This window comes from Dryobates pubescens, chromosome 38 (assembly GCF_014839835.1).
Source record: "Dryobates pubescens isolate bDryPub1 chromosome 38, bDryPub1.pri, whole genome shotgun sequence".
In the NCBI taxonomy this organism is placed as follows: Eukaryota; Metazoa; Chordata; class Aves; order Piciformes; family Picidae; genus Dryobates; species Dryobates pubescens.
This window is the reverse complement of record NC_071649.1, coordinates 4,153,264-4,168,553: the sequence shown is the minus strand read 5'-3', so window position 1 is coordinate 4,168,553 and position 15,290 is coordinate 4,153,264. Positions and strand designations below refer to the sequence as shown.

Sequence of the window (15,290 nt, the reverse complement as noted above, 5' to 3'; positions counted from 1 at the left end):
GATGTCTCGCATCTTTAATGGAGCTTCTGAGACACTTATTAAAGATCTGTTTTCTATTGTTACCTTAAAAACTTTGATTTGACAACTGGCTGAATGCAGATGATCTGTATATTCTCCATTTTCAGTCTGCTTAAAAGTGTCAACCTGAATCCTAAAAGGAACTCCTTTCTCTCCTCCATGTTTACGAGGGGTAAATTCAGTGCTGATACAATGTACCTGGAAAAAAAACCACCACCAAACAAAAAGAACTCTCAGAAGCACTCTAGACACGAATCTTACCACATTCTACCAACATCATGTACATTTTCTACGGACAAGTAACAATTACCCAGCCTATCCCAGGATCAAGTTGCATAACTAAAGCTTTGTTCCTTTTCATGCCCATGTGCAAATGAGCCAAAATTACCATACTTGAGCTGACAGGAAAGAGGGGGAAACAAGTGTATCACCACAACCTCTGCTAAAAGCAGAAGGCTTCATAGATTTTTACTAAATGAGAACTTGTTGAATCTTAAGAAAATTTTAGGTGGGTGACAAAAATATCATCAATAGAGCAAAGGCTTTTCCAAGGCACTACTGTCCAATGCACAGTAGCTAGAAAAAAAACCCTTCAGTTACTAGTAATGAATATTAATTACCAAAGCTATAGAAAGCCACTAAATGGAAGAGTTTTAATTTCCCATGAAATTACAGTATTTTCAAATATCACAAATTTCCCATAGAAGTCAGCAAACTTTTTATGTTGTGCTTGTTTTGTTTTTAATGTAGTGGCTGCATCAGACTAGATTTATAAGGTAGAAATATCTAAAAGGCATCTATATAAGGTAGAAATATCTAAAAGATATCTAAGGAGAAAACCAGTGTAACAAAGAATTATGGTGAACCTCACTGAACATTGCTTCCAATTATTTTTTTGCTTCCTTTTGGAATTTTTAGTGAGCCAAGCACCACAGACACCCTGCACTCTCACATGACTGCAGTACCATGTATTTTCTATGGCCATCAACCACAGATTGGAAACTGAAGCCTGAAGGGTACAATCAGTGCTGCTATGCTGCGCTCTCTAGCCTTTAGAAGAAGTGAACTATACTTGCATAATAAGAATAGGTTTCATTTGCAGTCAGTCTCTTATCACTTCTTCTAAGCAAGTGCATAAATAATACTCACAATTCTGCAAGTAGACTACATTGTAGTAATTACGTAATTCTTGCTGGGAAAAAGCCTTTGGTTGTACCAGATGACAGTTAATTTACTGACAATATGGAATTTCACATCAGCAGCAGCCTCAGTGAGAAATGCTGCTACGTCAAACTTTGTATCTATACCTTCTCCTTTTTAATAAAAAGGATCTGAGACAAGAGCTAGAAGTTCCAATGTAAACTCAACATTGTATCTAGATCATTTCCAAAGGACATGTTCAATAGCCCTGAATACAAAATACATTAATAGTAAAAGTCCTACTGCGAGGAAGTCTGCTGACACAGTAAGAAACATCTCTGAATGTCTTGATTCAAAACCCCTTTTGACAGCACATTATTTTTCATATTCTGTCCTCAAGCCAATGCTTTGCTGAAGCTCACCACTAGGAGAGTGGGCCTCTCAGCTGAAAAGAAAACCACATCTAGGAGCAACACTATTTGGAGGAATAGAAATAAATTCTATAACTAAATATCTTAACCATTCCAGTTTTATTCAAAGAGCTTTCTGAAAGCCTTTTAATTAAATTAGATTCAAAAGGCACTTTCATAAACCCAAATCAAGTTGAAAACTCTCACTAGGGACACATAGAGAACTATGAACTTGTATTTTTCACCAATCTGGTATTTAATGGCTCTCCCACAAATCACAAACAGAGAAGCTTCATAGTACAAATATACTATTTGTGACCTGAAAGGCACCAAACACAGATGTCCAGTCAAGTAAAGTTTCAAACCTGAATAAAAGCAGATGTACATTTTGTTGGATCCCACAAAAATTCAACTGCATTGAGCTGGCTTGGATTTGTCTTGATATCAATGACTCCAACAGACATTGGAATATCTATTAAAACAAGCAGTATACATTTCCATATAATCATATTCCAAGAAAAGATTACAAGTAAAGAGTAAGGTAAGGTTAATGTCAGCAAACACAGGTAGGGTGGAAAAACGTAGTGTTTGGGGTCTTGACCATAACCCCATAAACCATTTCTTCGGACTGATCTAAAGAATCGTAGTAGATTCAACATACTAAGTCCTAAGGGTTTGGGAGTGTTTTTTGATTCCCCTTCCCACCTCCCTCTCCCCAAACACAGCTTATACACCTAAAATAAAGTTATGCAAAATAGAGAAACCATATTGGTGCCATTTCCACCATCTACTACAGGCAGTGACTTTTGTCTGTGTTCTCCTCATTATTGCAACATAGAGTAATCAGAAAGATTACTAGGTGTTTAAGATTGCAGAGTGGCAGCAGTTACAGGTTTTAAAGGAACATGAAAGTGTTAAAAACATTTATATTCAAAAACACACACTATGAGAAAGCAGCACACAGAAAACGGGTCTGTGTTTTCTGGACAGCCCTAGCACAGGCGTGTGCATGATCAGCTTACATCTGGAAACTGAATTCCATACAGAGACAACAGACTGTACAATTGTACCTAAGTCCAGAAGTCTGTCCCCGGGGCGGTTCCACTTCCAGCCTTCTAGCTGCTGATGCTCTGTATACTGCAACCTTCTGTCATGGAACACAACTCTTATGATACTCTAACAAAAAAGAAAACAAATCACAAAGTTCCTGTATGTTTAGGAACAGCCTGGAGTACTAAAACATTACAAAACAGCCACAAAGCTGATAAATAGGTTTACAACAAAAGAAATGGGGCAACCATCAGTATCCCAAACTATTCCAGAACACTGAACAGAACCAAGCATCAGGAAATAGCTGCAAATGTGGTAAAAATTCAACAGACAATTACATCTGATTGCATATTCTAAAGGCCAGAGCTGGCCCTATGAAGGAAAGGTTTCTTTTCTGCTGCAGGAATACACATACAGAGCAATTTGTTATACAGGGGGGAGGGGGAATCTATACATTAACTGCCACTGAACAAGCAAAATGCAGACTAACTTGAAGTCTAATTTTTTCCCATTAGTCTACAGTCTGACCTGTACTAATAGTGGATCAGTGCATTCAAAACAAAACCCAAAGAACTTTAAAATGCAGTGCCTCCTGCAGAGCTGTTGCATTTCCTGGGTTTTATTTCCAAGCTAACAGAAAGCACACGTCCCTGTGTGTCCTTGAGAGCTCCCTTTTCACAGCAACCCTGTATGTTTGGAACTTGGAAAGATCTGCACCACCTTTGGCAACTTGGAACGCCTTCTTTGTTCAAGTCCTGGGATGCTGCATCGTTATACCTTGCTACAATAAAATTTCATTTTTTAAGCTTTTGCACAGCTTTGTAATATTCTCTACCCATCTAGTGGCTCACCACCAAGAGACTCCCCTACAAGGAAACAGCCCATCTGCATGTCTCAGTTTTCTGCTTGTCCTTAATACTTCATGAAACTCTGAACAAGCATCCCACAAAGAACAACAAGGTATAAGCCAGCCCAAAGTCAACTCAGCCTCCTACAGGCACGCTCCTCTGGTGTATAACTGTCAAAGCGAGTTTAATGAGGTTCTTCCCTTCTTTCCCAGTATATGAATAAGCCTTTTTTCAGAGAATTTGATAAAATCATGAAAAGCTTAACAGGAAAAAGCAAACTCTTCCCCTTCATCAGTTCTTTAAATAACTTGCATCGTGAGTTGAACATTTTTCAGTCCACCTCATTGTCAGACATAGCTTCTGCTTCTTTCTGTATGCTCCTCTAGCTTCCTTCCACACCCTCTCACCACTCAAAAAGGTAATAAAATGGCTCAGAAGACAGTGGATACAACTAAGCATCTTAAGCTTTGCATAAAACAATTCAGTCTTCACAACACACAAGGATGCTATGCATTGGGAATTCAAGTTCTTTATAGTCTTTATTTTAAAGATAACACTGGTCCACACTCATTCTGAACATACATCTAATGACAGAGAAAACAATCCATGAACTGTACAGTCTTTAGACTGGATCTCTCTCACCTAACTTCAGATACCTCATTTGGAGATTGCTTTTTATTGAGGAGGAAAGACATGGGCACCTTTCATGGAGATTTATCTCAACTTAGATGAGACTCATAAAGGGTACATCAAATGGTTAGCTTGAGTTTAGCTACCTAAAATGAGATGCAATCAACCTGTTGAGAAATGGGGAAGTGCATACCTGTATACTTAAAATCCATAGCAAACCTGAAATAAATCAAAACTAGGCATAAGGCTCCACTGTGTCCATTTTCTTTATTGGTCAGATCAGCTGGTCTACCTTCCTCCATGAATCAAGAGTACAATAAAAGGTTAAAACCTACTCTTTTTGTATGCAAACACCAGCAAAGATTTTTCAGTAACACTATGCAGAGAACTTCAGCTCACCTTTACCAGTTTTCCATTGATCTCTGGTATGTCTCCAGCCTTCCGATTATCTAGCATCCGTATTTCATAGGACTGACCTTTTAGAGAGAAGAAAGGTTGTATCAGCAGAAAAGTTGGAGCTCAAAGTTATTTTGTGTTTAATGCATCTCAGCTGAGCTTTTAGTTCACTTTACATCAGGTTGCTTGGATTGAGTGTAAACAGGAGCACAAAACTAGTCCTGTATTTTAGGCTATTACTACCTGAAGTTTGCCTCCTAAAATCCCCTTCAGCCTGATTTTAATCAGGAAGGTGGGGAATGGAGAGGGGTAAAACACAGAGAAAGAAAAAAAAAACCAAAAAACCAACCATGTAGTAGAAAGGAAAAAAAAACAGACTCTAAAGTGGAAATAATGACAGACTATCCCTATGGGTTTGAGAGTTGGACAAGAGTACTAGAGTAAGAAATCCAATCTCATTTTTGATGTGCATTTATTTTGCATGTACCTACATGCATCAGAGAATCATAGTATCATTTTGGCTGGAGAAGACCTTTTAAGACAACAACCCATCATTGTCTAACTCTATAAAGTCTGGTGCTAAACCACGTCCTCAGCACCGTATTTCTCTGCCTTTTAAACACCTCAAACGATGGGAACTCAACCACCTCCCTGGGGAGCCTATTCCAGTGCTTGAGAACCCTTTCAGGGAAGAACTCAAAACATGAAATACAGTTGCAGTTTTACACTTGCTCCAGAAACTGCATTCATCTATAGTTATGGCTGCAACATGTATGTACAGACCAACCTTGGTTCAAGTAGGTAAGAGTTTCATCGTACAGTTTTACTGCTGGAGATGTGGCAGCACACATAACATACTGGAAAGGTGGATGTTTGGTCTCATTTTCTTGTGGAAGGCTGGAATCTTCCTGTTTGAAAATAGGCAGTGCCAAAACATCGCTGAAAAGAACAAACAAATAACTTTGTAAAGTCTCACCTTAGCTGAAGTTCAAGGGGGGAAAGGTTAGTTGTTACTTAAAAAACACAGTGGAATACATAAAAAATGTTGTCACTGAGTTTATTGGTGAAACCAATGCGAGCAGTATCCAAAACATTAGACATCCAAATTTTAGGCTAGGATACATAACGATGACACTGCAACACAAGCAGACTAGAAAGCAGACACCATTTTGTGCTGACCCTCTGAAAATTTAAACTTCAGTTCTTGTCTTCAGTGTAAAAAAAAAAAATCAGTTTATCCTTAACTATTCACCTGTCAAAACAGGTAAGCCTGCCCAATACACACACAGTTGGGAGCCATGCATTTCCTTTCTTCTTCAAAATCATATATTCCCCGAAGTAAGTTCCACTGTGAAAATCTTTTTCTTTGGCATAATTATAGCTAACCTATTAATTCTGCTGACAGTAAAGACTTAATCTTAGCTACATTCCTTTACCAGTCACAACGGAAGACAAGGTGAAATACCCACTTAAGAGAAGCAGAGCTCTTCAAGCAGCTTCCTGATCTAGGCAAAAGCAGCAGTGTAGCCAGAGGCATGACAGAAAATTTCATAGATGGGTGGGCTGTTACTGGAGGATCACCTTAGAGAGACAACTTGGTGCCTTGATGACAGCCCAACAAGAGAGGGAGCACTGCAGCAAGCAGAGAGAAGCAGGGTCCCACGAAGGCCTCCCACGCCAGGAACCCATGCCCCGGGAACCCATGCCCATCACCCTTTGGCACACAAAGCATCAATTCGTGTTTTTACGACGAGGGACTTCAAAATGTAAAGAATGCAGCAGCAGTGCTTATGTTTAAAATACACACATAGGAGACAAAGTGCAACAAGGGAGGCACGCAAAGTACCTCACCAAAGAGCCTGTGATTCCTCACTAACTTCTGTAGCACTTGCTTTCACACAAGATTAAAAAGACTGCCTTGCAAACCTCTGTTTTTCACTCACCATTTAAAAATAAGTATGTATCTGGTCTGGCTTAATTTGTGCCACGATTAATGAACTAAATTAACAGATACAGCACTGGAACCCAACAAATAAAAATGGAAGACAAATTGAGCCAGTTTTAAACCTGCTTTTGCTAAAACTTACCAGGTGGCAATGAGTGCCTACCATTGTGGGGGGGGGAAGAGCCATCCAACTCTTCAACCTTACAATTTAGTTGTAAAGAGAGCACAACAGAGCACAATGCAGTCTTAAACACCAGCATTTGGGGAAAAAAAAACCCACACAAAACAAAACAGCTCCAGCAAACAGCATGAGGCAAACCTAAGAATCTCCATTTATTTTCCTGTGTACAAACATACATTTTTCTTAGTAAAGGGTCTGCTTGCTACCAGCACACTCCAAAGGAAGAGAGAAGCCATTTCAGCTTGAAACTCCTTCCTAGATCATCTTTAAACAACTACCACTTAGAGAACATTTTGATTCATTCACTTCAAGAATGCAATACCCATGCTTTCATAACATACACTTGTGCCCATCCAAAAACAAACGAAAGCTTCAGGAACTTAAAAAGTAAGTAGGGTATGAATAACTTATTTCAAATTCAGATCTTAAAAACTGTCAGTGTTAATGAAACATTAAGTGATCTAAACTATTAATTCCTCATAAAAAAGTGATCTGTCCCTACTGACTTATAACGAGGAAGTTGCTACAAAGCCACTGGTCTGCCTTTCAGTTACTGCTGTACAAGAATGGAGGATGACCAGTTTTATTCAATAACCCTGAGCCTATGGTTCACTGATGCAAAAGGTCTTCCAGGCAGCATTGGCACAAAGAATTTCTGCCATGTCAGCTGCTCCATCCCTCCCCTTCCCCTCTACCCATTTTTCTGGGATAGGTCGGGATCCCTGTCAGTTCACAGCACAGCCCAACACAGCTACACTAACTGAGGGTGGCAAAAACCAGGTGGTAACAGACTCACTGGAGAGAACACCCCCTCCTCCCAAACATAACTGGAGGGCAGCCTATTTCCCTCCTCTGGAGCATCGGTAACAGGAACACAGGAATCAGAAGAAATCGTTAACATCTGTATTTACCTTTGAAATCATTAGGAGCACGCAGCTTTGACAAACGCAAGAACACAAAGAACATTCCTCCCAGTTCATGCAGGCCAAAATCCCCTGCTGTTTATGCTGGTATTACTTCAAATGGGGACCACCTAAATGTCAGACACAAGCATTTTCTACGAAGTAAAATTCATTGCTCACACAGCATAGCTGCAGGAATGTTGTGAGATGTATTCACAATTCAGAGATGGAAACCAATGGCAAGCAAACTTAATATTCATAATAGCCCTCTTTAGTTAGACTGAAGAAACATGTCATGATAAAGTGCAGATAAATTATGCCATTATGTAGCTCACATTCCTAAAAACTAGAGATACCCTGAGTGACAAGTCTTTTTATCACCTCTAATTTAATACTGAGTCTATTACAAGACCAAACAACTCCACCCCTCCTCTCCCCCCACAACCCCCAAGGTCAGCCCTCTCACTTCCAGCTTTTTTTCCTCAGATCCAATACAAATTCTACATTTATAAAGAGCCAATGGCCTGGAAATGAAAATCATCTCTCCCTCAGTAAACCACTGGCAGCCTCCATGTTCAAGTGCACTTTAGCACCCTTCAGTCACTGTCCTCCTTGACTGGTGAAATCTGATTTGTGTCAGCCCGACGCAGATGAGTGATGAACACTTTCGTTGCCACCTTTGCTGAGGTTATTTAACATGGCAAAGAACCTCCTACACGAACTGCAGCAGTCACTGGCAGTTGCCCAGATGGATGTAAAGCAATAGCTACTGTTAAAATTATTTCAGGCTACAGGAGAAAGAGCTTTAAGGGACTGATGCATTTCTTGTTCTAATGCTGATAACCTTTGATCTTGTGCACTAAGTTACTTCACTTGTCTCGCCAAAGTGAACTTTGGACTATTACAAGCAGCTGAGCTCTAAATGAATAGTGAGGTTTTGAAGCAGCAGCAACATATTTTGATAGACTTCTTGCTATCATTTGAAAAAGCAGATCCATCAGGGTTTACTTTCCTGATGGAAAGAACTCTGAGATCAAGTTTTTGAGGCTGTTATTGTCAGTAAGAGAAGTCTTATCTTGGTCCCACACAATTTGTCATCTCAAGCATTCAACTGAAATTCCTCAAGTGAGCAGAAAATATTCCCAGAAAATCAAACAGAAAGAGTCTTCATTATACACCAACAGAAGTGCATATGTGAAACTTCACCATACAGAAACAGGAAGGCTTAGAAAAGAAAGCAAAGAATCCAGTTGGACTGATCATGTGTGATTAGTTATCCTGGTCTATCTGAGCATAGTACAAACAGACCAAGAAAAAAAATTACCCTTCTGTCATGTGTTTATCAGCCACAAAAATCACCTTCCTTCCAAATGTAAAACCCTCTTCCCTTTTTCGAAAGTATTAAAAACAAACAAACAAACACCCACAAACCCCAAGCCAACTTGGCTAGCAATAATAACAGGGTCATGAAACAGCCTCCTGTCCTCCCAACAATGTCATAAAAAAATTCAAAGTGCTGTTCCATCAATCATCTGCCTTATCTCTCCTCTGGATTGTATACTTTTGGGTGTGAGTACTAAAACATCCCAGAACATGCGGGTCTGTTGAAACTTTAAAGCATGGTTTACAAGGACAAATACCTTAAGAAAAAAAGTTTCTCAAGTGGTATTTGAATTAAGAGTTATAATCTCAAAGCCAAGCTCTGCACTATTAAGAGGTCTGAACAAATCATAGTAAGACAACAGGAAAGCTGATACTTCCCAACACTTTCCCTGTGTCCACAAAACCAAGTTTGATGTAAGATGAGACCCCCTGGAAGTAGTTGCTGGAAAACAACTCTCTGTGAAGCAGTTGTTAAAACAGGTGCAAATGTAATGCTGCTCCTGGGAATCCTACAACCCATCCAACAGAACCTCAGCTGGTTGAAGAAAGGCCTCCAAATATGCGGAGTCTGGTACAACCTTTAAAAAACAACCAAAGCAAGTACAAAAAGCCCACCACCAAAACCTGTGTATTCCCAAGCTCTTGAAGTTACCAAGGAAAAGCTGTAATAGCATTTGCTCACAATTGCAAATCCTGTGGCTCTCCAACACAGGGATGTCAGCTGCTGCTATAGCTTGCAGCAGCTGCAGTACAGATTGCTCCTAAGCGAGAGTAACACACAAACAAGGGTAAACTTGCTGCCCTGCTCTCAATCTCACACATCCATCCACCTTGAGAGGTGACAAAAATAATTATGCAATGTGAAGTCTTTCCCTTAACAATTTCACTGGTCTCAACTTTTTCAAGTGCATTCACATGTTCAGCTAGGAAGAAGAAAAAAGCCCCACAAACCCACATGTAATGTTAGCGATCCAAAACATAAGGTTTGCCTTTCAATGTTTTAGCTGTGGTAACAAAGTGAGGAGGTTTAGGTTTGTGGATTTTCTTTTTCCTCAAATGCCTGTTTCCTGACAAGTGTTCACATATTTCTGTGTCTGCACAAAAAACTAATATTCAAACAAGCTCCATTGCTAATCAGTAGATAAAAATTTATTTTACAGAGTCTATATGTCATGAAAATTATTTTTGCTACAGTGCAATACATAAAAATAGAACAAACATATTCTGCAGAAAATAGTGTGTACATATTCAATAAACACACATCTCCTCTGAAAAAAACAAGTCACAGTCTCTGAAGAGTGGGAGGCATGAGGAGAACCATAAACAGTCCTTTATCCTGTCAGACAAGATAGAATAGAATAGACCAGACCAAGTTGGAAGAGACCTTTGAGATCATCAAGTCCAACCTATCACCTAACACCATCTAATCAACTAAACCATTGCACCAAGCACCCCATATCCAGTCTCTTCCTAAACACCTCCAGTGATGGTGACTCCACTGCCTCCCTGGGCAGCACATTCCAATGGCCAATAATCCTTTCTATGAAGAACTTCTTCCTAACATCCAGCCTAAACCTCCCCTGGCACAGCTTGAGACTGTGTAACAGCAGCCAGAATGAAAACAGGGCCTGAATGAGCTAACTCCATTCTTGTCTTTCTGCACAGCAACTAACAAGCTAAGATAGTAACTACCATGACCCAACCATGTTCATCAGAGACTCTAAAACCACATCAGTGCACAAAAGCTGTTAGAAGAAATCACCCTCCCTTTCATCAGCTGCAAACAAAGCTGCAAGTTGTCAGAGGTGGTCCTCCAAACCTGAGACACCACCTTAGGAGTTAGCTTAGCCTAAAGCCTTGGAGAAGCTTTGATCACAAGGTTCCCTCACCATGCCTCTCCACAGCACCCTAAGGAAGCAAGATGGATTGCAGTAGGTTTCTGTCTCCTCAACCAAGGCAGCAGCCAGCCCATCTCCAAAGACACTCCAAGTGTTTGGGAGATGAAGCAGAGTCAAACTGACTTGATTCTCCCTAAACAGGATTATCTGGATTTGATTTTGTACAGGCTTTCCCGTTTCAGAAACAAGAGCCACCTTTTTCAATTTAGTTTAATGAACTTCAGGTTTCAATTCAAATTTACACCAAAATAGCTGCTCCCAAAATAATCCTCAAGTTCCCCAACAACAGCTTCAATTTTAGCACTACAAATACCATTGGAATTGCAAGCATTTAAATAAACCCATACACTAAGCTTCCTAACTACACATCAGCAATAAGTCATTCAGGTGCTCGTCCTTCTATTAATGCCCATGAATTTGATTAAATTCATTAATCAAATATTTAACTCAAAACACAAAAAGCTGAATTCTGTTATGCATTTCCTAAAACATATCTTTTAAATCAAACATCTTTAAGAGTTCATAGCAATGGTAGGTGGCTCCCAAAATTGCACATTTGTTGCTGTGTTACAGTGGACATTGTGATGGATTTGCAAGAAAACACTGGGAGTCTTAAATCTACGCAGTGGTTTCCTTACCAACTGAACAGCAATAGTCAAATCTCACTGTCACTGAAGGTACTACGTTTTGACACAGGTTTCCAAAGTGGGGCAGTTACTTAATACATCAATAATTACCATCAATTGAACTGAATTTTATGTTTATAGGCAGTTTCTTATTGCATAAGATGACACTGGAACAGCAATCAGAAGAACTGACTTTCAAGATTTAAATTCTTTTTTTTTAAACCACTAACCTGCAGAGACATTTTGCCCCAGTAGCTTCCTTTTAAAAACCACTCCAGTTACAGGTCAATGGGCATGAGCAATTCTCTTCACAAGAATAAAAAGAGGGGCAATGCTTCTACTTCAGGGCACCAACTGATCATTAGCTCAAGGAAGTATCAGCTACATTATACACAAGCCTAACAGGTGAAAGGATTATCTGCAGGCTTTCCTAACAACACACAGTGGCGTGTAGCTTGGGGAGCTCTCCCATCGTGGTTCCCTGGGCAGTATTTCTTTTTCTTCTATCATTTCTTTGAAAGGAGTGACAAGTAATTAGCCTTTAATGGCACACAGGAGAGCGACAGGGTAGTAATCTTCACTCCTCATGCTACACCATTTCTCGTATTTTTCCCTTCTCACATCACTGATCAGGCAACGATTTCCCTACAGTAGAAACCTAAGCAATACATGTAGTTACTTGCTGAAATTACTCTGAAACCACCCAAGACCAATCGCAATTAGGTGATCCCTTTAACTATGTGATCAAAGTTACAACGTTAGTGTGTGTTTCAAAAGCACTTGTATCCCATCACAAAGCATGTAACAAAACATAAGACTGTTGTATAGCTTTGCCTTAGAATATTACTTCCTTAGAACTGCTATAACTCTTTCTGTGGCAATGCAAAATCTCCTAATAGAGAACTACGTAGACCACAGAATGGTTTGGGTTGGAAGGAACCTTCAAAGGTCTAACTACCATAACTCAGAAAACACTTAGGATTGCTGCCCACCATGAAAGGATGTTAGAAGCAGAAGGCAGAATCTTGTGTACAGATTTCATCAGGAAAAATTAAAATTCTTGAAGCTTTAACAAACTAGACAGTGTGCATTACTAGGAGAAGAAATGAAGTCCACAAAAAGAAAGGGAAATCTTCAAAAAGCCATCCCAGTCAACAACTTACTACAAAAAGTCCTAGCTAGAGCTGGATCATCACAGAGAAGGAAGAATAGATCCTGAACACACGTCATCCATTGGTGTTCAAACGAGGAAAAGATAACCAGAAACTGAGTGATGAGAAGTCATCCAGGCAGCTGCGGCACAGCTGCCCACAACTGGCACACCAATTCCTGGGATGAACGCTTTCTTGACAGAGACATCAACAGGGCAGAATTGAAGATCCAGACAAACTGAACACAAAACCGGGAGTATTCTCATGAAGAGACGTGAACTGCCCCGTTCTCTGAACTGCCAAGTTCTCAAGGTTATTTTTATTTAAAAGAAAAAAAATTAATCACTGCCCCCTCCCCCACCAAACTGAAACACATCCCGCCATAACCCTGCTGAGCGCACAAGCCCAAATACTAGCAAAAGAGCCCTCGCTTCTGTTCTGCAGAATACCTGATTTATAACCTCAAGAGACACTGCAGTTCCAACACTTCACCTCTAAGTTCTGCCTTAAAATATATAACAGCTAAAACTTGTGATGCCCTCCAAATTCCAGGTAGCCCTGACAGTGAATGCATTTGCCTTACAGGCTAGGCCATCAAAAGTATCAAAACGCAGGGTTTCGCTTGTCCAGATTCTCAAAATACTAATCCTGTTAAAAACTGCCTCACAGTGGCTCCAAAGCAGCTTCTCTTTTTCATGCTAAGAGATCACTCAGGAATCCATAACCGAGATAAAATATACTGACTTCAAACAAATACAGTTTTATCTTAACTTTCCAAAAAAGCACACCCAAACGCTACTTTCACAACAAAATCTGGGGAATAATCAAAAGGCAAGGAAGCTGCCAAGCTGATTAAGAACCGAAGCTACACGGCAAGAAAACGAAAAACAAACAAAACCAAATCAAACAACAACAAAACCAACCCCACCCCAAACAAACAAAAAAAAAAAAAATAAAAAGAAGGAAAAAACTGTCACTAAATGCTACACAGAAATATGAAAAAATGAGCAGGCTGAATAAAGTACAACCATACTACTATCCTATTAAACACAAATATTTCACTTGATCCAGAAATAATGTATTTTACATGCTGAAGCGAACGGGGCTGTTTTTTATGAACCAGAATTATATTCGCCAAACTGAGGATGCCCACCTTCTTGAGACGTGTTACTGGTTAAACAAGTAAGAACCAGAAAAGTATGATTTTTAGGATAGATGATATGTGTAGGCTGAAGGCACCCAGCCCAAGGCGCAGCACTCCCTTTCAGGAGGCTATCTGCCAGCAGCAGGAGAGGGCAGGGCGGGGGACCCGCGGGAGCAGCCCTTTCAAACCATGTGGAACCGCACTAGGCAAGATCGACACTTAGGAGACAGCGGGGCGGCCTCCGCCACACGCTCGCTTCTCGGGAAAAAGCCTTAGGAAACCGGAAGAATTTAAAAAAAAAAAAAAAAAAAAGAGAGAGAGAGAAAAAGAAAGAAAAATAGAAAGAGGGAATTAGCGGGGAAAGCCCCATCTCCTTCCCGCCCAGCTGCAGGGCACGGCGGCCCCAGGCCGGTCGGACGCGATACAACCCACCTCCGGCCATGAGTTACCTCATGCTATAGGCACCGGCTCCCAGCTCCTGCCCGATGCCGGAGAGGCTGGCGTCGAAGTCGTGCACCAGTCCAGACTCGATCACTTCATCCATCTTCAGCACCCACGCCATATTCCACCGCCCCCCGCGCTCCCGCACCGCCGCGGGAGGAGCCGAACGGGGAGGAGCTGCTCGGTCCCGGAGCCGCCGCTGCCTCCGCGGGCGGCGTCGGGGTAGAGTGAAAGGCAGAAGAGAGAAGGGAAAATGCGTATAGAGTATGGGAAAGGGGGAGTCCACGTTCAGCCCTGGGGAGGCCCTTTCCCCACGGCGTGACTATGGCGCAGGGTCCCTCTCAGCATCCTGCGCTCGCCCGGCGGCTGTGGGGGGCTGGGGACCGGGCGGCCGCTTCCTCCTCCTTCTCTTCTGCTGCGCCCTTTCCCGCCGCCACCGACTGGACGCGACCCAGGGCCACCGCTGCTTCTGCCACCGCCCGAGCTCCGACCCAACCCAGCGGCGCCTCCGGCCGCATCATTCACAGGGCGGGGGAGGCGGCAGCAGCAGCAGCGCGGGCACCCGCGAGGAGCCGCCGCTCGCCTCGCGGGGCTGTAACACCGCTCACGCCAACATGGCGACTACTTCCACCCCCGAGCGGCTGCCGGGGCAGGGCCTTCCCGCGCTCGAGGTCGCCGATTGGCTGCTCGCCGCCAGAGGATCCAGTTAGAGGAAGGCGGGGTGGAGCGTGGGGAGAGGCAAGCCAATAAGCGGATATTTCCTCACGCGAGGTGACGCCAGCGGCTACCAGGGCCCATCGTGCACTGCTGCGGCGCGCTTCCTTCCTCCCCCGGCCCCGCGGCATGCTGGGTGCGGCCTCGCCGGAAGCGGAAAGCGGTCAGGTAGTGGCGTCATGGCCCCTCAGTTACCTCTCCGAGCAGCGGCTCGCAGGAGAGGGGCTGGGCTAGGACTCCTAAGGGTCCAGTTTCTTCCTCCCGCCTCCGAACTGGTCTGGGACAGCTGCTCATGGTAATCGGCCCCGTGGGCTAGTGCTGTACGCAGCCCTTAAGGAAGTGTGCTCCCCTGGCTTGTAGTTCATAAAAGAGAGGGCTGGGAGCCACGCCGCCCTGCAGCGAGCTGGGCTGTC

The 15,290-nt window shown here is 42.2% G+C and overlaps 1 protein-coding gene across 3 annotated transcripts in view; it reads right to left on the bottom strand.

The window, feature by feature from the left end:
- Nucleotides 1-14,673, bottom strand: part of UBP1 (upstream binding protein 1) — a 28,696-nt gene extending 14,023 nt beyond the window's left edge. Inside the window, exons 1-6 of one of the 3 annotated variants that reach the window (XM_054177138.1) lie at nucleotides 14,172-14,673; nucleotides 5,280-5,431; nucleotides 4,496-4,572; nucleotides 2,639-2,744; nucleotides 1,934-2,040; nucleotides 64-216 (exon numbers count right to left, since the gene is read on the bottom strand). In XM_054177138.1, coding sequence (XP_054033113.1) covers nucleotides 64-216; nucleotides 1,934-2,040; nucleotides 2,639-2,744; nucleotides 4,496-4,572; nucleotides 5,280-5,431; nucleotides 14,172-14,284 — 708 coding nt within the window. In that variant the 5' untranslated portion in view covers nucleotides 14,285-14,673. The remainder of the gene's footprint in view (nucleotides 1-63; nucleotides 217-1,933; nucleotides 2,041-2,638; nucleotides 2,745-4,495; nucleotides 4,573-5,279; nucleotides 5,432-14,171) is intronic. The other 2 variants (XM_009898992.2, XM_009898994.2) reach the window with 2 other exon arrangements.
- Nucleotides 14,674-15,290: the final 617 nt, after the last annotated feature.